The sequence below is a fragment of the Rhinoraja longicauda genome, chromosome 12 (assembly GCF_053455715.1).
Source record: "Rhinoraja longicauda isolate Sanriku21f chromosome 12, sRhiLon1.1, whole genome shotgun sequence".
NCBI classification, from domain to species: Eukaryota; Metazoa; Chordata; class Chondrichthyes; order Rajiformes; family Arhynchobatidae; genus Rhinoraja; species Rhinoraja longicauda.
Window position 1 is genome coordinate 28,658,922 of NC_135964.1, and position 22,339 is coordinate 28,681,260.

Consider the following 22,339-nt stretch of genomic DNA (forward strand, 5'->3'; position numbering starts at 1 on the left):
TTGGAATAAATGTCACCAGCAATTTGGCCTGGGCCAGCCACATCAAAACTATGGCCAAGTAAGCACACCAATGCTTCTACTTCCTTAGAAGTCTTAGGAAGTTTGGCATGTCCCCAACAATCCTCACCAACTGCTACAGATGTACCGTATCAAGTATCTTATGGGATTCATCACAGCCTGGATGGGAACAGCTCCATCCTAGACCATAAGAAATTGCAGAGAGTTGTGGAAGTAACCCAGAGTATCTCACAAACCAGTCTCCCTTCCATTGACTCGATCAATACTTTGTGCTGTCTCAGCATAATCAAGGACCACTTCCTTTATTTCTCTCTCCCATCAGGCAGGAGATATAGAGGTTTGAAAACTCATACCTCCAGATTCAGGAGGTATAGTTTATTCCCTTCTGTTAACAGGCATCATCAGTTAGAGTGTGGTCCTGACCTTCCATCCTCCTCATGAGAGACCTTTGAACAATCTTTAATCAGACTCCATCGGACTTCAATGCTATACCTTTGCACTTAAAGTTGTACCCTTTATCCTTTATCTGCGCACTTTGGACGACTTGATTGTATTTATGTATAGTCTTTTCTTTGACTGGATAGCAAGCAAACGAAAGCTTTTCACTACCTCTGCACACGTGACAATAATAAACAAAACTAAACAAGTTTTATCTACATAAGACAATGGAATGGCTTAAGGTCATTAAAGGGAATTTACAAATATGTCTTTTTTTAATTAAATGTGTCAACATAAGCTGAAATGACAACACAGGTTGCGTTGGCATCAGTTAACAGGGAAAGTTTCTCAGGCACTTTACATTAGCATGTGATTTACGAAGAATAACCATGCCCCACTATGTGTCTTCCTTTCTGTGGCTGTTTCTGGGTTCTGTACTCAACCATTATTTTCTTACTATCTTAATGTCAATCTGATCTAAATTCTGTTTTATTTTCAGGTGACATGTGGGGAAGATTTTGGGGAAACCTATATAGTTTCTCAATTCCATTTCCAGAACAGAAAGATATAGATGTGACATCTGCAATGAAAGAACAGGTAAGTTCAGGCTGCCAGCCCTATGGGAGAGGATGATTTCACTTATGGGAATGTCTTGGACCAGAGGGCCCATCCTCAGAATAAAAGGACATGCCTGGAAGTGAGGAAGAATCTCTTTAGCCAGAGGGTGGTGAATCTGTGGAATTCATTGCCACAATCGACAGTGGAGGCCAAGTCTTTGGTATTTTTAAAGTGAAGATTGATAGGTTCTTGATTAGTAATAGTGTCAAAGATTATGGGGAGAGTGCAGGAGAATGGAATTGAGAGGGAAAGACAGAATCAGCTATGATTAAATGGCGAAGCAGACTCGATTAGTCGAATCACCTAATTCTGTTCCTATGTCTTATCATATCATATCATATATATACAGCCGGAAACAGGCCTTTTCGGCCCTCCAAGTCCGTGCCGCCCAGTGATCCCCGTACATTAACACTATCCTACACCCACTAGGGACAATTTTTTTATTTTTTTTACATTTACCCAGCCAATTAACCTGCATACCTGTACGTCTTTGGAGTGTGGGAGGAAACCGAAGATCTCGGAGAAAACCCACGCAGGTCACGGGGAGAACGTACAAACTCCTTACAGTGCAGCACCCGTAGTCAGGATCGAACCTGAGTCTCCGGCGCTGCATTCGCTGTAAAGCAGCAACTCTACCGCTGCGCTACCTTATTGAACGTATAATTTGGTTACCATACTAATTGCTAGGCCTAGGTATCACTGTATGTCCTTGATATACTGGTGGTATTAATAGACATAATTATTCATTACATGCAACATCCTTTCAACATTGGGGATATCATTGGATTCAATTAAGCCAAAGCGCATAAAGAATTCTTCTTCCTGAATCAGGGTAATTTACGACTTAGTTATCCAATATTACCCAATCCAACATGTTCAGAATTTGGTTATACCATCTCCTATCTAGAATGCCCTCTTATACTTGACTTGTTAATGGACTTAGTTATAACATATCAAAATCAAAACATCCTTCCAGTGGTGGGGGGGTGGGGGTGTCATTAATTATATTATATCAAATACTACACATCCTTCCAGTATGGGAGTTGTTTTAGTTATACTATATCAAATGTGGTTTTCCTATCCTGGGACTGCCAATGCATTTATTTTTTCATAGCAATGCAGCATTGCATAACTAAGCCCAATATTGCAAACAAAGGGGTTAGATGATTCATTTGCAGCTATCAAAAGAAAAGACAGCTTTAGATCAAAGGAAAAAAACTTACAACACTTCCAAAATGCAGTAATTGTGAGGATTGGGAAAACATCAACAAGCAGCAAAGGATCAGCAATTCCCAAGGCATTGATAAGGAAAGGGAAGCAAACTATGAGATGAAACCATCCAGACACATTAAAATGGATTGTGGCAGTTTCCATAGAAATGTGAAAACAAAAAGATTAAGTGAAGTTAATGGGGGTCCCCTACAGGACTGAGTCGAGGCAAACCACAGAGAAATTAAACAACCATCTTATGCTGGAGATGTAGGAGAATGTAAATGCTGGGATCTTGAGCAAAAAACAACTGCTGGTGGAACTCAACGGATCAGGCAGCATCTGTGGAGGAAAATGGACAGACAACGTTTCAGATCGAGCTCCTTCTTCAGACTGACACATACTCATAGATGAAGACACAGACTGCTCCGGATACGGTGGAGGACCAGGTGTATAGAGTAAATGAGGAGACCATTTCAAAAGTCATGGTTGAACTAGCAAATGAAATTAGCCAGCTAATATCTTGATGACTATTTCCTGAATGTCTTCCCATACAGGCATGGAAACCAAAAAGAATGTTCCAGGAGGCTGATAAATTCTTCCAATCATTGGGCCTCAAACCAATGAATAACTACTTTTGGAATTACTCTATGATCGAGAAACCTACTGATGGCCGCAAAGTTGTCTGTCATCCAACAGCCTGGGACATGGGCAATGGATTGGACTTCAGGTAGATTGTGCAGGGTGTGAGATAATGGATTTTTCATGAACATTGTGTATACTAATGTACAATATATTAGGCAGAAACACACTTCCAGAATCACCTTTACTTTCATGTTTATTGAAAATTTCCATTCCTAAAATGAGTCTTACTTAGTTCAAGTGTGATGGATAAAAATGGGAACATCAAATCCATTGTGTTTGTTCATCACCATGAAATAATGTGGTATATGACTCCATGACTCTGTGTCATATTTTGTTTGTTAACACTTGAAGCACCTTGGGATGTTTTTGTTATTATAATGTTGCTGACGGTTTGAACAATGCCCAGAGTTTGCCAGGGAGAGTGTTGGTGTCAGCAGCAAATAAAAAAGTTTTAACTCCCTGTACTCGTTCTCGCATTGTAATTCCATTTACTAATCAATTCCTAGGATAGACTAGCAAATGATGCTTAAAGGGTTGACGATGGAGATGCAATGGCAAAGATTTAAAGATCACATGGATCAATTACAACAATTGTTCATCCCTGTCTGCCGTAAAAATAAAGTGGGGAAGGGGGCTCAACCGTGGCTAACGAGGGAAATTAGGGATAGTGTTAAATCCAAGCAAGAGGCACATAAATTGGCCAGAGGAAGCAGCGACCGGAGGACTGGGAGAAATTTAGAATTCAACAGGGAAGGACAAAGGGGTTAATTAGGAGGGGGGAAATAGAGCATGAAAGAAAGCTTGCGGGGAATATAATAAATGACTGTAAAAGCTTCTATTGATGTGTGAAGAGGAAAAGATTAGTGAAGACAAACGTAGGTCCCTTACAGTCAGAAACAGGTGAATTTATAATGGGAAACAAGGAAATGGCAGACCAGTTAAACAAGTACTTTGGTTCTATCTTCACGAAGTGAGACACAAACAATTTCCCAGAAATACTAGGGGACCGAGGATCTAGTGGGAGGGAGGAACTGAAGGGAATCCACATTAGTCAGGAAATGGTATTAGGTAAACTGTTGGGACTGAAGGTACATAAATCCCCAGGGCCTGATGGTCTGCATCCCAGAGTACTCAAGGACGTGGCCCTAGAAATCATGGATGCATTGGTGATCATTTTCCAATGTTCTATAGACTCTGGATCAGTTCTTGTGGACTGGAGGGTAGTTAATGTAACCCCACTTTTTAAGAAAGGAGGGAGAGAGAAAATGGGGAATTATACATCAGTTGGTCTTGCATCAGTAGTGGGTAAGATGCTTGAGTCGATTATTAAAGATGTAATAGCAGTGCATTTGGAAAGCAGTGACAGGATTGGTCAAAGTCAGCATGGATTTATGAAGGGGAAATCATGCTTGACTAATCTTCTGGAATTTTTTGAGGATGTTAAAAGTAGAATGGATAAGGGAGAGCCAGTGGTTGTGGTGCATTTGGACTTTCAAAAAGCTTTTGACAAGGTCCCACACAAAAGATTAGTGTGCAAAATTAGAGCACATGGTATTGGGGGTAGGGTATTGACATAGATAGAGAACTGGTTGGCAGACAGGAAGCAAAGAGTAGGAATTAATGGGTCCTTTTCAGAATGGCAGGCAATGGCTAGTGGGGTGCCGCAAAGCTCAGTGCTGGGACCCCAGTTATTTACAATATATATTAATGATTTAGATGATGGAATTGAATGTAACATCTCCAAAATTGTGGATGACACAAAGCTGGGTGGCAGTGTGAGTTACGATGAGGATGCTCTGAGGCTGCAGGGTGACTTGGGATAGGTTTGGTGAGTGGGCAGGTGCATGGTAGATGCAGTATAATGTGGATAAATGTGAGGTTATCCACTTTGGTGGCAAGAACAAGAAGGCAGATTATTATCTGAATGGTGTCAGATTAGGAAAAGGGGAGGTGCAATGAGACCTGGATGGCCTTGTACATCACTCACTAAAAGTAAGCAAGCAGGTACAGCAGGCAGTGAAGAAAGCAAATGGCATATTGGCCTTCATAGCAAGAGGATTTGAGCATAGGAGCAAGGACGTCCTACTGCAGTTGTACAGGGCCCTGGTGGGACCACACCTGGAATATTGTGTGCAGTTTTGGTCTCCTAATTTGAGGAAGGATATTCTTGCTATTGAGGGAGTGCAGCGTAGGTTCACTAAGTTAATACCCAGGATGGCGGGACTGACATATGATGAAGGAATGGGTCAACTGGGCTTGAATTTACTGGAATTTAAAAGGATGCGAGGTGATATAATCGAAACATATAAAATTCTTAAGGGATTATACATGCTAGATGCAGGAAAAATGTTCCCGATGTAGGGGGAGTCCAGAACCAGAGGTCACAGTTTAAGAATCAGGGATAGGCCATTTAGAACTGAGTTGAGGAAAAATGTTTTAACCAAAGAGTTGTGAATCTGTGGAATTCTCTGCCACAGAAGGCAGTGGAGGCCAATTCACTTGATGTTTTCAAGAGTTAGATTTAGCTCTTTGGGCTAAAAGAATCACGGTATATGGGGAAAAAGCATGAATGGAGTTGATTTTGGATGATCAGCCATGATCATATTGGCTCGAAGGGCCGAATGGCCTACTCCTGCACCTATTTTCTATGTTTTCTATTTTCTATTTAAGGTAATTAAATTGTCATTTAAACCCAATTTTTTCTCTCTCCACATATGCCACATGACTGCTGAGTATTTCCGGCATTTTCTGCTTTTATCACAGATTTCCAGCGTCCACAATATTTTATGTTTCTAAGTTACCATTGTAAATTTATTGTGCCAAAAATGCATTTTTTAACTACTTGTTGGAGAACGGCACGGTACGTATGGGGCGGCACGATAGCGCAGCGGTAGAGTTGCTGCTTTACAGCGAATGCAGCGCCGGAGACTCAGGTTCGATCCTGACTACGGGTGCTGCACTGTAAGGAGTTTGTACGTTCTCCCCGTGACCTGCGTGGGTTTTCTCCGAGATCTTCGGTTTCCTCCCACACTCCAAAGACGTACAGGTATGTAGGTTAATTGGCTGGGTAAATGTAAAAATTGTCCCTAGTGGGTGTAGGATAGTGTTAATGTACGGGGATCGTTGGGCGGCACGGACTTGGTGGGCCGAAAAGGCCTGTTTCCGGCTGTATATATATGATATGATATGATAAGTGACTGTGGTGCATAAAAGCTGGAGCTCTCACAAAGGATTCTCCCACTATGGAAAGAAATAGGGAGACAAATGTTAACCTAAAATAATAAATATAATTTTTTTTAATGCAGGATTAAAATGTGTACTAAAGTGAACATGGAAGACTTCCTCACTGTCCACCATGAAATGGGACATATTCAATATGACATGGAGTATGCAAACCAACCATACTTATTCCGAGATGGAGCCAATGAAGGTTTTCACGAGGGTGTTGGGGAGATCATGTCACTCTCAGCAGCCACCCCTAAGCACCTGAAGGCTATAGGTCTTCTTCCGGACACTTTTATTGAAAATAATGGTTGGTACACAACTCTTTACAAAGTTATATTCAGATGTTGAGTTCTTGTCATAGTAATTTATAGTCAAAATGAAATCATCCATTAATGATCCAGTTTATTATGTCTCGAGGGAGATCAGCTACATTAGCTTGCAAAGCTGACAAAGAAATGTCTTACTTAACAACAATCATCCGATTGTTTGATTCGCATCTCTTTACTCAATTCTTACTTGAGTAAGAAGTTGACAAGTTTTTCATCCATTTTCAAGGGTTTCAACATTGTTTATGTCTGTGACCTCAGTGTCACTTTCCCGCACCAATCCATATCCTCTAATATCCCAAAATCAATTAAACTCAAGTCAGTGGGTCATGAAAATACCAAGGACTTGAACCTCCACAGCCCTCTTGGGTGGAGAATTTGAACGTTTCACCACTCAGAGGCTGAAACAGCCTCTCTTAATCTCTGACCTGAATGACCAACCCTTAAACTAGATTGAATATAAAGACAAGGATTCTTGACATTCCCGGCAAAGAAATGGCTAGTCAGTGTAACTAGCCGACATTTCACCGAAGGTGGCCACTTTAAGGTCTCCCTAGCAATTCACCCAAGGTGCCCACTTTGATATTAATTCATAATTTAAATTGCTTGGTATAAATTCAGCCACCTCTTCTCATTCCGGTCAATGGGAATAAAAATGGTGAGAGATGCAAATCAAACAATTGAGTCAATGTCACTTGTTATATACAAGCAGTCAAAAGTAGGCCTTAACTGAGACTTCCTTTGGTTTGTGTGGAGTCATTTAACTATTTTCCTTTCCTATGAACAGCAATCCAGAAGGACAATCTATCCACTTAATGTAATACGGAATACTGTTAGTGGACAAACGTGGACACGATCAGACAGAAAAGAAGGAGCTCAGAGTAAATTCCTGAATGACCCAAATCAGTGCTGGTCAATACAAATGTTTTCAATTTCCCCGAGGGAGGTCAAGAAACCACATTTCCAGTTTCTGCCCCAGACGTGGCCATTATACGTGGCCTTGCAATGTGGCTTCAGCCCCTTGGCCACAAAGTCATCTCCACAGGGAAGTGATGTTTGTGCCTGTCAGGTTTAGTGATAAGATTCTACAAGGTTAACTAACTTCCTTATGATCAACCTTTAGCTTTAAATACAAGGTTCCAGAATCTGTGGAATCATAGCATGATTTATTTCCCAGCTCATATGGAGGCGATGTCCTCATTGGCATTTAGTGAAACCTTTATTTCCCATTCCTACTTATCATTGAATTCAGTGCCTTGCTTGCTTTACGACAGTTAAGAGTCAATCATATGGTTGTGAGGCCAGATTTATTTCCATGTACAATTGATTATATGCAGTGATCAGATCATTGAATTAAAACAATCTATATTCCCCAGGTGGCATGTTAGGATTTGAACTCTGTACCTGAGAGCTGATCCAGGTACTATACCGCACTGTTTAATCCATTCATTTTACAAGTGAGAGAGAGAAAACAAAACAAGAATGTAAGCTAAAATCCAGAAGAATTTGACCTCTGTAAAACATCTTGCAAGATGCATTTACTTCCTAATACACTCATGGGAGACATTGGAAGATGCATAGGATTTCTATATTTGCTAAGAGCTAGTCTAACACTATTTTCAATTGAAGACTAGCAGATGATCAATGTTTCTATGATGTGAATTAGGACATGGGTTGGGATTAATGTGTAAAGTAAGACCTGTCAGTGAGTTATGACAGTTGTGGTGTCTTTCTCTCTAGAAATTGACATCAATTTTCTCCTGAAGCAAGCCCTGACCATTGTTGGCACGTTGCCTTTCACTTTCATGATGGAACAGTGGAGGTGGAAACTGTTCAAGGGAGAAATACCCAAAGATCAGTGGATGAAAAGGTTTTGGGAAATGAAGTGAGTTCTAATGGCATTCAACGCTTAAATCTGATTTTTGAATTTCTCCTAATGGGAATATGGTGAAGATACATACATCTCTCCCATGACCACGTTCTGAAGGTAGAAGCAATTGGCCACATAAAATTCTGGAACCTCCTCAGGTGACTAGATCCAGTCCTGTCTTTAACCCACTGTATTGTCATCTCTCCAGTACTGACCCCCACTTTGTTACCTTTTGTCCAAGCCTGGCCTGCTGCCTCTCTGGAGCTTGTAATGTTGTATGTAATCTGTTATTCATTCGCTCCTCTCTTCACACCAGTTTGGTATTAAAGCTTTCAATAGAAAGAAGCTTCCCTCCTGAACCACCTCTCCCTCCTCTAAACCAACATTTCAAACAAGAGTTTAGGGGCGGCACGGTAGCGCAGCGGTAGAGTTGCTGCTTTACAGCGAATGCAGCGCCGGAGACTCGGGTTCGATCCTGACTACGGGTGCTGCACTGTAAGGAGTTTGTACGTTCTCCCCGTGACCTGCGTGGGTTTTCTCCGAGATCTTCGGTTTCCTCCCACACTCCAAAGACATACAGGTATGTAGGTTAATTGGCTGGGTAAATGTAAAAAAAAATTTTAAAAAATTGTCCCTAGTGGGTGTAGGATAGTGTTAATGTACGGGGATCGCTGGGCGGCACGGACTTGGAGGGCCGAAAAGGCCTGTTTCCGGCTGTATATATATGATATGATATGATATGAGTTCAATTACTGAGCAGAAATAAGCATAGAACACATGAGGAATAATGAGGGATTCACCCACCACTTAGAAAGAGAATAAGAATTGTTTCAGATCAAGGAACTTCCATCAGTTTCGCTCAATATTCATCACCTTTTGATTATTTGTTTTACTTTCTCCTTTGTAGAAACCCTTGAAATATTTGCCAAAGCTGTATTTAATTTTTTTATCCCTTTAAAATAAACTAAATTACAAATACCTTATTTAATATTTAATATTTGTTTTCTTCTATTTTTCTGATGCCATTTTGACAAAAATTTGGTACTTTTTAGTACCTTTCTGGGTAAAACCCTTCATCTTTATAGAAAGAAGGACCTGTTGATTTTACCACTTGGCCTATCAAGTCCACATGAGCTCACAAAGCAATCTTATTTACTCGGCCACTGATTTTCCTTGCAGATTATTGTATAATTGGAATGCTCTTTTGTAGAGACAGCATGTGTATGATGGGTGGAATGGTTTATTTTATTGTGTCATTCTGGAAGTGATCCTGTTTCTTATTCCTCTAAAGACGTTAATTATTTCACCTTTCTTTAGACGAGAGATTGTTGGTGTTGTTGAGCCTCTCCCCCATGATGAAACCTACTGTGATCCAGCTGCCTTGTTCCATATCGCCAATGACTACTCCTTCATAAGGTATGTGTGCCCGTTTCTCTTCTCCCAAGCACTGGGTACAAACTAAGCCTTCATCAGTGTCTGTCCATTCCCTTCACAGATCCTGCCTGGCCTGATGAGTTCCTCCAGGATTTTGTTCAATGCTTCATCAGTGTTCTCATTCTTTATTGCAGAGCCATTTAAAGCATTCCTGAAAGATCTTGTTTGCATGATGCCAACCCTTAGCAGCACCATAGCACCATCCCACGGGCAACACCACTGCAGGTTTACATTCACTTATGCCCATTTCTTTTCTCATCATTTGCTAATATGAACTTTTTTCAAGATATTTGGTGCTGGAGTGAAAGATTCCCAGACTGATGATGTTTGTATTTCACAATAGTAAACGTTTGACAAATGCATTGCTTGAAATAATTAGAATTTCCCATCTGTAGAAGTTAAGATTTAATTCTTAAATGTTGCATTTGAACAATAGTTAGGGACACACTTCTGTCTAGCTTTAACTTTCCCTTGACTGCGGTCTCAACCCTAATCCTTCCTCGGTGACAGAACACCGCACCACCTTTTGCACTACCATATACTTGTTTCTAATTGTATACTTGTTTATAATTGTGTACTTGTACAATGTCTTGTTTTTTGCAGTCCTTTTCTTTTCACGTGTAGAATTTGTGTATAATTTATATATCATTAATATTTTGGGTGTTATTTGGCCCCATGTGCTTCTGTATTGTACCTATATCTCACCATATTAGTGCAGATACTATAAACATGACTTGACTTAACCTGACCTATAAAATGTTGTCTTTGGCTATGGCCATATTATAATGACAGGATCCAAATGTGCTCCTAGCCCGAAGGGAGAAGAGGTGGACAATGCTCTCAGTTCCTAGTGTCCCAGCCTCTTCTCTCCCAATGTGCAAGTATTGTTCCAACCAGATTCCTGAGGAATAGTTCTGGAATATGAACATAAATGACAAGCCATCACTGTCAGATATTGCTGATGAGCAAATGAACTCAAGATTTATTCCAGTGCTTTGTTCATTAATATGCAAATCCATTAGTTGCAAGTTTATGCAGAATGATGCGACCTTGGTACTAAACCACTTACTTATTCCATTAAGTAAAAGACCCCCCACTCTTCTCCTTAGGTACTTCACCAGGACCATCTACCAGTTCCAGTTCCACAAAGCACTGTGCAAAATTGCTAACCAAACCGATGAGCTGCATAAATGTGATATCACCAATTCCAAAAAAGCAGGCACAATGCTCAGGTAAGTTGTCAATCACTGGGGGTCCTGATCAGATATACGTGGATACTTCAGTAGACAGAAAACTTCATGTAACATAGCAATGTAGGTTCATAGAGCAAATAGACATAAAAGCAAGAATGTTCAGAAATTCTGACATGACTTTATACGCTATGATTTAGTTGTCGATTATGGAAATTAATTGCTTCCAGCAATTAACAACTCCAGACATGCGCTTCATCGCAATCCTCCTTGCCCAATCCATGCTCCCGCGCAGTCCTCTGGGTGCACTGCAATAGGGTCACGGTGAGGGGCACATGCCACTGGTGTGTTAGTCTAGAGCTGAGTGTTTGCAGCCAACATCTAGACAAAAACAGTTACAAATGTGGGTATGAAAAGAAATTCGCTTTTTGAATAGTCCACCTCATTTCCAGCTGTTTTCTGATGCTTGATGGTCATCAGGTTGTAATATTTAATTGAGAGCCAAATGTCATAAATTTTCTCAGAGATAGATTAGGCACATCAACAGGCCCGTCAGCCACCATACATCAATCACCCATTTACACTACTCCCATTTTGCTCTCTCCATGATCTTCCCCCCAGATTCTACCCTTCGCCTCCACATTTGGGAACGATTTACAGCAGCCAATTAACCTATTGACCTGTTCGTCTTTGGGATGTGGGAGGAAACCAGAGCACTCAGAGGAAACCCACCTGGTCTCATGGAGAACATACAAACACCACAGAGACAGCCCCAGAGATTAGGATTGAAGCTGGGTCTGTGGAGCGGTGAGGAAGCAGCTCTACTGGCTGCACCACTCTGCTGCCCTAGATTAAGCCAGAAAGTTGTCTAGAGTTTGTTAACATGATGCTATGCCAATTACTCTCATGTTAAGAACATAAGAGCACTAAAGTACTTGCACAGGGCTTCTCAGCTCACACATGTGAGGTTTAGTAAGTTGCTCAGGATAGACTACACGAAGCCCTGGGTCCTAAACTCCACATGTGTGCTGGAGAGCAGAACACTACTTTCAGGCAGCAATAAAAACACCAAAACAAGTCCTGTAAAATTAACACCCTTGTGATAAACCAAAGGTGTACACTGCCACTGGCAGCTAGCTAGTCAAGTATCCACAAAGCCTTTTTTTCCCAAACAGAACAGCACAGGAAAAGGCCATTCTGCCCACAATATCTATGCCGAATATAATTTCAAGATGAACTAATCTCATCTATCTGCACTTGATCCATACCCCTCCATTCCCTGCATATTCATGTGTCTATCTCAAAGCCTCTTAAATGCCACAATCGTATCTATCTTCCATGATACTTCCCCTGGCAACATGTTCCAGCCACCCACAATCTCTGTGTAAAAACCTTGCCCCATACATCTCCTTTAAACTTTGCTCCTCTTTCCTTAAATCTATGCCCTTAAGTCTTTGATATTTCCACGCTGGGAAAAAAGATTTAGACTCATTCTTTATACTTCTGTCAGGTGTCCCCTCAACCTCTGGTGTTCTGGAGAAAACATTGCATTTGTTCAACGTCTCTTTGCAGCTAATACCACCTAATCCAGGCAGCAATAGACAATAGACAATAGGTGCAGGAGGAGGCCATTTGGCCCTTCGATCTGGTAAACATGTTCTGCCATGCCATTCCACATCTGTCTTGGAATGGAGAAAGCAGAACTGCGTGCAATGTTCCAAATGCTGCCTAACTAAAGTTTTATAGAGCTACATCATTACTTTCTGACTCTTATGCTCAATGCCCTGACTAATGAAGGTGAGCATACCATATGCCTTATTTTACCACTCTATTAACTTGTGTTGCCGGGAACCTTCATGGAATTACGGGCTTGAAATCCAAGATCCCGCTAAACATCAATGTTGTTAAGGGTCATGCCATTAACTGTAATTTAATTTCCCCTTCATTTATTACATTACATTAACTTCCTTTTACATTCAACCTCCCAATGTGCAAAACCTCACCCTTGCGTGGATCTGCCATTTCTCCACCCATTTGTAGCTGATCAATATCGCATTGGATACTTTGACAGTCTTTGTCACTGTCTGCAACTCCAGCAATCTTGGTGTCATCTGCGAACTTACTAACTAACCTATCTATATTTACATCATTTATATACCGCGCTCCCAGTGATCTGAGGGTTGGGAGGACTTCTAGGGTCCACAAGCTGGCTGATTACAGCATCACAAAATTATAGAGATCTCTGGTTCTGGAGTGAGTCCTAGCGACATGCAGCACAGATGACATTTAGTCCTATAATATAAGAAAATAACTGCAGATGCTGGTACAAATCGATTTATTCACAAAATGCTGGAGTAACTCAGCAGGTCAGGCAGCATCTCGGGAGAGAAGGAATGGGTGACGTTTCGGGTCGAGACCCTTCTTCAGACATTTAGTCCTGCCTCCCATCATGCTCATCCTACACTAATCCCATTTTATTCTCCCCGCATTCTCAACAACACCCCCAGATTCTACCACTCACCCACACACCACACCAGTTAACCTGCTGACCTGCACACCTTTGGGATGTGGGGAGGAAACAAGAGCATCCAAGGAAATCCATGCAGTCAACAGGAGAACCTACCAAGTCCAGATAGAGGTGAGGATTGAACCCAAATCACTGGAGCTCTGAGGCTGCAACTCTGTTAGCTGCATCACTGTGCACCTAGTGCTCTGAGTTTGACCTGAACCCAAGCAGATGATGTAAAGTTAGCTGAGGTCCGTAGAGCCGCACGACCCAGAACTATTTTCGAACATGTGTTAGAATTGCACAAATCCTACAAATAAAATAATGTAAATAGCAAATTATGAATAATGTAATTCAAAAGCTACACACAATTGCTGAAGATTGGAGTTAAAATATTACAAACCATTGTATACTAACTAGTATGTACAGACCCTGTATTTGTACCTTGCAGGCCTTTAACCTACAATCCTATCATTGTAACATGCATTTGTTCACAAAACAACTCTCTCTGACACTGTGCAGTCTGCAGCCTACTTGCAAGCTGTCTTTAACTGTAAATATTATTCACTCTTAAATCTAGAAAATTGTGGACAGGACTTACTCTGCCAACTCCTTACGATGTGGAGCAGTTCTGTCTGTAACTACATGACAGTTGTTTCCTCTTCCCTGAACCCACCTTATTTTAAAATCCTAAAACCACACAACCTTCCCTTTCGACTGTAAAATCTTCATCCTGTTTGCCTGCTGCAAGACCATGAATCATCCGATATGGCAACGTTATTGTACAACTATTAGCACAACAAAATTGCTTTGGGAGTTGAGGGGAGAGGATTTTGAGTTTATTGGTGCTCTAAAAGAGCTTTCCTGCTGGTGTATACATTTTCAAATGGTGTTGTGGATAGACTACCAAAGTGGAGCCACCTTGTTATTAATGCAACAATTTGTGACGTTTTGTCAACAAGACCTCAGCAGGCGTCTGTTGCTCCCCTGGTCATGTCTTGGTACAGAACATTCTGAAAAGGGAAGGAAAACAGCCAGGGGTGGTAGTACATGAGGTTCTTGCCACATAAATAGAAAGAAGGAGGAATTCCTGCAGAGTAACACAGGGTGGTGACAGAAGGTTAATCTTGGGACTACTTCCTGACCATGGGCTAGCAATGGTAGAATAGGATTGTCGTTTGTCTGGTTGAAAAGCAGTTGCAGGTTTTAGGAGTTTAGGTACTTGGATCATTGGGGTCATTACTAGGGTAGCTGGGACTTGTACCAGAATGGCAGGTTACAATTAAACTGGAAAGGGACCAATATTTGCGCAAGGTGGTTTGCTCAGAGAAAGGTTTAAACTAATTTGGTTTGGGAAATGGGAAACTCAGCAGCTGTGTGGCAGGGGGGATTTTGGCAGTCAAAGGAAGATTGGAGGGCATGGGACACCTGGGAGGATCAACTGCACTTTAATGCAAGGAACCTCACTGGTAAGTCTGATGAATCTAGAGTGTGGATCAGCACTTGAAAAAATATTATTGCAATCACAACAATGTGGCTGAATGGACAGGATTAAACCAGATGCTGTCATAGACAGTGAAGAAGATTACCAAGAATCACAGTGGGATCTTGACCAGCTGGTTAAGCGCAAAGGAATGGCAAATCCATTTCAATTCAGAAAAGTGTGAGGTGGTGCATTTTGGGAGGTCAAACCACGACACGACCTGAACAGTGCATGGTAGTGCCCTGGGTAGTGTGGTAAAACAGAGGGATCTAGGAGCACATAGTTCCCTGAAGGTGGTGTCAGAGATATACAGGTTGATGAAGAAGGACCTTTCCACGAGCGACAGATGGTGCGGCAATGTCCAGCTGACTGGCACATTGCGTGGCATCTGCGCCAGGCCCATCCTTCGCAACACCGGGGACAGGTAGAACCTCAGCAGGTAGTGACACTTGGTGCCCACGTGCCTTGGCTCTACGCTCCGCCTGATGTAGCCACACACGAAGGTGGCCATCAGGATGAGGGCGACGTTGGGCACGCTTTTACCCCCGTTGTCTGCTGACTTGTGCATTGTGGCCCGTCGCACCCGGTCCATCGTCAACCTCCAGATGAAGCGGAAGACGGCCCGGGTGATCCCTGTGGCGTAGGAGGGAGGGACGGGCCACACTTGCGCCAAGTACAGCAGCCCCGAGAGCACCTCACACCTGATCACCAGATTTTTCCCTGTGAAGGAGAGGGAGCGCTGCTTCCACAGCTCCAGCTTCTTCCCCCACCTTGGCTATCCACTCCAGCCAATTCTTGTCACACGCCTCAGCCCCGCCGAACCAGATCCCCAGCACCTTCAAGAAGTCAGGCTTGATGGTGAAGGGGATGGAAGATCGGTCGGGCCAGTTGCCAAGGAGCATAGCCTCGCTCTTCCTGCGGTTTACCCTGGCTCTTGTGGTCGACTCAAACTGGTTGCAGATGCTAATCAGTCTGCGGACCGACCTTGGATCCGAGCAGAAGACGGTGACATCGTCCATGTACAGGGAGGCCTTGACCTGAGTGCCCCCACTGCCTGGCAATGTCACTCCTCTTATGCTTGCATCCTTCCTGATGGCCTCGGCAAAAGGCTCAATACAACAGATAAACAAGACAGGGGAGAGAGGGCAACCCTGCCTGACTCCAGACCTGACGGGGAAGCTGTCTGATTCCCACCCATTGATTTGGACTGCACTACAGATGTCGGTGTAGAGCAGTTGGATCCACTTCCTGATTTCCTTACCAAAGCCCATTTTGGAGAGCACGTCCCTCATGTACGTGTGCGATATCCTGTCGAAGGCCTTTTCCTGGTCCAAGCTGACCAGGCAGGCATCCACCCGTCTGTCCTGCATGTAGGCAATGGTATCTCTCAGCAGCACCAGGCTGTCTGAGATTTTCCTGACAGGTACAGCACAGGTTTGGTGCCAGAGCAGACTTGACCCGGTTGGCGATGGCCTTAGACAGGATCTTGTAATCTATATTCAACAATGTGATGGGTCTCCAATTCCTTATATCATTCATCTCCCCCTTCTGTTTGTAGATTAGGATGATGCTGTCCTTCCTTTATTTGGTCTGACATGCTGCCAGCTAGAATTATGTCGTTGTACACTTCCAGCAGGTCCGGGCCCACCCAGTCCCACAGAACCAAATACAACACCTTTGACCACAAGTCAATCGGACAGTGGTCAGCACGGAACGTCCTGCAGAGCACTGCAGGGGAATGACTCCATGGATCATGTGGCTTGTTTCCCAGAGCAGACTGCCCAGCTTGTCTGGCAAAATGCCTCATCACCAGAACTTACCAACAAGCACCAAGACCTGGCTTGGCTGCTGGTGAGGGGAACCCTCCCAGTCAGATCCTTCCTGCACCGCCGGAACCTCACTACCAGCGCACGCTGCCCTCGGGACGGCTGCTATGGAGAGGAGATGGTTGCCCACCCCTTCACAGAGTGTGGATTTGCTAAGAGAGTCTGAAGAGGTTTGCAGGGGTCCCTGTCACGATTTATTCTGAGCAGCTCCGTCACAGAGGACTCTGTGATCTATGGACTGTTCCCAGAGACGCATTCAGAGACTGACATCGAGTGCTGCTGGAAGGTCATCAACTCGGTGAAAGACGCTCTTTGGAAAAGGATGTCGGACTTCAGGTTTTGGTCCTAAATTAGAGATTAGAGGAAGGCTGATTTTGTTAGCACAAGAGGGGGCCTGGCAAAAGTAGATTTGTAGTAGATCCTTGCAGGTTAAGTTTTTAAAAGATAGTTAGAAAGAACCATTTATGTGTCATCTGCAAACTTACTAATCAGATCACCCATCTTTTTTGTCCCAAATCAATTATATATCTATATCACAAAACAATTTTAATGCTGAGAGGTATGAAGTGATTGCATTTGGGTAGGAAGAATGAAAAGAAGAAATATAATCCAGAGGGGGCAATTTAAAAGGGGTACAAGAGTAGAGAGGTCCAGTAGAGAGTAGAGAGTAGAGAGTTAGACTTATACCGCTAACTCTAACCCCTAGATCTATAGGGTTGGGGTTTGTTGAAAGCCTAACAAACTTTGGGCTGATTTAAAGCATCAGGACAAATAGAAAATGTGGTCAAGAAACCATACAGATCTGAGGATTTATTTGCAAAGACAGAAAGTACAAGAACAAGGATGTCATGGTGAATCTTTATATAATGGATCCAATTTGGGGCACGATACTTTAAGAACGGTGTGAAGGCTTTGTGGAGGGTACAGACGAGAATGACGAAAATGATTTCTGGGATGAGGGAATTTAATTATTCAAAAAATCCAAAGGACTTGGGGCTGTTCTCTTTAGAGGTTTTGTAGAAGTATGAAGGAAATAGATTGATTGGATAGGGAGAGAGTAGGTAATCCCATTGCTGGAGGGGTCAAGAACCAAAAGTGAGACGAGGAAGGCAGTGGTGAGGTCTGGAATGGACAAATGGGGCAGCAGCAGGTTCAATGGCAGCGTTCAGAAGGGTGCTGGGTAGGTGCCTGAAAGGGTAGAATCTACGGGCAGAGATTGAGATGAGATGGAGAGACTGGGAGAAGATGGAGTGGAACCAGCAAAATTGCTCATATGGACTCAATGGGTCAAATGGCTTTCTGTGCTGTAACCATTCCACAACGCATTCAATTTGCAACCTTGATGTCTCACATGAGCCAAAGCTGAACTTCGTCCCCTGATTCCTACTGAGACTGTCACCTTCACTCTCCCATCATCTGTGTGCATTCCCATCCCAGGTTCCCTGCTGCTGAAGTAATTATCCACACCTACCTCCATCCCCTCCAAAGCTCTCCTGGCTGGCCTTCCTCCTACCACCCTTCACTTAGGCTGTCCACCCATTTCTATCTTGTCCAACATGTTGGTGGTGTGTGGGATTCTCCCTCGGCCATGGCATCAGTGGGAACAGGGATCCCAGTCACTCCACTGCTACCTGATCAACATTGCTCATATTTAAGAACATTAGAGAGGAGGAGGAGGGCATACCATCCCATTCAATGGCCTCGGCAACTTTCTGACAGGTCGTCACAACTCTTGTCGACCAGAAAACATCCCACCTCAGCCCTGATTGTGTTGAATAACTCAGCTTTCCCCATGCGTCTGGATGAGGATTCAAATTATTCTCAGCCAGCTGTCAGGAATAATTCCTCCTCCTCCTGGTCATATGGATGATTCCCTATGCCGAGACAGTTCCAGACTCCCCACACTTGAGAAGCATCTTCGCAGCATCCATCCTGTCCAATTCCCCAAAGTCTTAAACCATTCGATAAGCTTAGCTCTCCTTTGTCTCAAATCCCATTAATTTATTTTCCTTAATTTTCAAATTGTCATGGTTTCCCAGTGGCATCTTCTGGGTTGCACAATGCTATATCTTCTTTCAGCAAATCTGTTAGATATCCCACAGCTCCTTTATCCCACAGTGAGTGGCAGCATCTTCACACGGCCAGATCCAAAGCTTTGGAATTCTTTCCCAGAACCTCTTAGCTTCAGGTCTTTGTCTCTTGTTTAAAATCTCCGACCTCTCTCCTTTACTCAACTGTTATTGGCTAAATTTAGTTACTTGAAATGATATAAAATGATAAAATTCACTCAATTAAAGACCTGATTGCTATTATTGTGCATTGCAGTAACATGCTCAAACTAGGTAAGTCAAAACCATGGACAAAAGCTCTTTTGGAAATAACTGGAGAGACCAGAATGAACTCTACCCCTCTGCTGGAATATTTCAAACCCTTATATACCTGGCTGAAGGAAGATAATATGAAGAATGGAAGAGAGGTTGGTTGGGACACCAAATGGAGCCCATGTAAGTGAAGTGGTTATTAATACAAGTCTCAACACAGTATTGTGTGTGGTTGTTATCTTTACAGTTCTCTTTTCTGACTTGACAGAGCTTGTGCAAGCAGTGGGTGTTGGGGAGCGGGGTTGGGGGTACGAGTGCAGGACCCCAAGAACTTATTAGAAATTGCTCAATATATAGATCAGATCAGTGTTGAGTGTTAGGAAGAGTGTAGAAGAAGGGCTATGGTTGGAGATTGGGGCTTTGTGAATCTGGAGGCAAGGGAAGGAAGGGCTCCAGAGGAAAAAAGGATCATTCTGGGAAACAAATGATGGTTGATGGGATGGGGGAGCTCATGGCCAAGCAGATATTAGAGGGGTGGGGGGTTAGAGAGTCAACATTAAGTACAATGTTCTTCATGGAAATGGTGGCCTGTTTCTATGTTGTATGATTCCATGACTCTACTCGTCTATGCCAATAACAGCAGCATCGTGACAACAGGTTTAGTGGGGCAAGTTCGATGTTGCAGGATTGGGAGAGGTAAAAAATTGGGAGGGCATTTTGTAGTGACAGGATCAAAGGGAATGTGAGGGGACAATGGGACGTCACAATTAGTGGAAAATTCTATGAATGTGATATGAATGTGGGCGGCACGGTAGCGCAGCGGTAGAGTTGCTGCTTTACAGCAACCGAACAGCGCCGGAGACTCAGGTTCGATCCTGACTACGGGTGCTGCACTGTAAGGAGTTTGTACGTTCTCCCCGTGACCTGCGTGGGTTTTCTCCGAGATCTTCGGTTTCCTCCCACACTCCAAAGACGTACAGGTATGTAGGTTAATTGGCTGGGTAAATGTAAAAATTGTCCCTAGTGGGTGTAGGATAGTGTTAATGTACGGGGATCGCTGGGCGGCACGGACTTGGAGGGCCGAAAAGGCCTGTTTCCGGCTGTATATATATGATATATGATATATGAAACCTGGTTAATGAAGTGGTGACAACTTTAGAAGGAGAACTTAGCTCTCTCTAAATTTAAATACAGCAAATGCATATAACAAAATATGGGTTGCAGACTTTAAATTTTCAGTTCTTTTCCCCATTAAATTGTCAGACATTTTCTGCCCTCCTTTTTCAGATATAAAAGATTCCATTAAAGTGCGGATCAGTCTGATTGCAGCCCTTGGAGAAAATGCCGTAAGATTGATTTTTTGAATAGACAATAGACAATAGACAATAGGTGCAGGAGTAGGCCATTCAGCCCTTCGAGCCAGCACCGCCATTCAATGCGATCATGGCTGATCACTCTCAATCAGTACCCCGTTCCTGCCTTCTCCCCATACCCCCTCACTCCGCTATCCTTAAGAGCTCTATCCAGCTCTCTCTTGAAAGCATCCAACGAACTGGCCTCCACTGCCTTCTGAGGCAGAGAATTCCACACCTTCACCACTCTCTGACTGAAAAAGTTCTTCCTCATCTCCGTTCTAAATGGCCTACCCCTTATTCTTAAACTGTGGCCCCTTGTTCTGGACTCCCCCAACATTGGGAACATGTTTCCTGCCTCTAATGTGTCCAATCCCCTAATTATCTTATATGTTTCAATAAGATCCCCTCTCATCCTTCTAAATTCCAGTGCATACAAGCCCAATCGCTCCAGCCTTTCAACATACGACAGTCCCGCCATTCCGGGAATTAACCTAGTGAACCTACGCTGCACGCCCTCCATCGCAAGAATATCCTTCCTCAAATTTGGAGACCAGAGCTGCACACAGTACCAGGTGCGGTCTCACCAGGGCCCGGTACAACTGTAGAAGGACCTCTTTGCTCCTATACTCAACTCCTCTTGTTACGAAGGCCAACATTCCATTGGCTTTCTTCACTGCCTGCTGTACCTGCATGCTTCCTTTCATTGACTGATGCACTAGGACACCCAGATCTCGTTGAACTCCCCCTCCTCCTAACTTGACACCATTCAGATAATAATCTGCCTTTCTATTCTTACTTCCAAAGTGAATAACCTCACACTTATCTACATTAAACTGCATCTGCCATGTATCCGCCCACTCACACAACCTGTCCAAGTCACCCTGCAGCCTTATTGCATCTTCCTCACAATTCACACTACCCCCCAGCTTAGTATCATCTGCAAATTTGCTAATGGTACTTTTAATCCCTTCGTCTAAGTCATTAATGTATATTGTAAATAGCTGGGGTCCCAGCACCGAACCTTGCGGTACCCCACTGGTCACTGCCTGCCATTCCGAAAGGGCCCCATTTATCCCCACTCTTTGCTTTCTGTCTGTCAACCAATTTTCTATCCATGTCAGTACCCTACCCCCAATACCATGTGCCCTAATTTTGCCCACTAATCTCCTATGTGGGACCTTGTCGAAGGCTTTCTGAAAGTCGAGGTACACCACATCCACTGACTCTCCCCTGTCAATTTTCCTAGTTACATCCTCAAAAAATTCCAGTAGATTTGTCAAGCATGATTTCCCCTTCGTAAATCCATGCTGACTCGGAATGATCCCGTTACTGCTATCCAAATGCTCAACAATTTCGTCTTTTATAATTGACTCCAGCATCTTCCCCACCACTGATGTCAGACTAACTGGTCTATAATTACCCGTTTTCTCTCTCCCTCCTTTCTTAAAAAGTGGGATAACATTTGCTATCCTCCAATCCACAGGAACTGATCCTGAATCTATAGAACATTGAAAAATGATCTCCAATGCTTCCACTATTTCTAGAGCCACCTCCTTAAGTACCCTGGGATGCAGACCATCAGGCCCTGGGGATTTATCAGCCTTCGGTCCCATCAGTCTACCCAAAACCATTTCCTGCCTAATGTGGATTTCCTTCAGTTCCTCCATCACCCTAGGTTCTCCGGCCCCTAGAACATTTGGGAGATTGTGTGTATCTTCCTCAGTGAAGACAGATCCAAAGTAACGGTTTAACTCGTCTGCCATTTCTTTGTTCCCCATAATAAATTCCCCCGTTTCTGTCTTCAAGGGACCCACATTTGCCTTGACTATTTTTTTCCTCTTCACGTACCTAAAAAAACTTTTGCTATCCTCCTTT

At 43.2% G+C, this 22,339-nt stretch overlaps 1 protein-coding gene across 1 annotated transcript in view; it reads left to right on the plus strand.

The window, feature by feature from the left end:
- ace2 (angiotensin I converting enzyme 2) overlaps positions 1-22,339 on the plus strand; it is a 60,258-nt gene that overhangs the window by 28,782 nt on the left and 9,137 nt on the right. The window contains exons 7-14 of the mRNA XM_078408718.1: positions 956-1,053; positions 2,841-3,013; positions 6,234-6,460; positions 8,220-8,364; positions 9,667-9,765; positions 10,893-11,015; positions 19,114-19,292; positions 20,397-20,455. Of these exons, the coding sequence (XP_078264844.1) occupies positions 956-1,053; positions 2,841-3,013; positions 6,234-6,460; positions 8,220-8,364; positions 9,667-9,765; positions 10,893-11,015; positions 19,114-19,292; positions 20,397-20,455 (1,103 nt within the window). The remainder of the gene's footprint in view (positions 1-955; positions 1,054-2,840; positions 3,014-6,233; positions 6,461-8,219; positions 8,365-9,666; positions 9,766-10,892; positions 11,016-19,113; positions 19,293-20,396; positions 20,456-22,339) is intronic.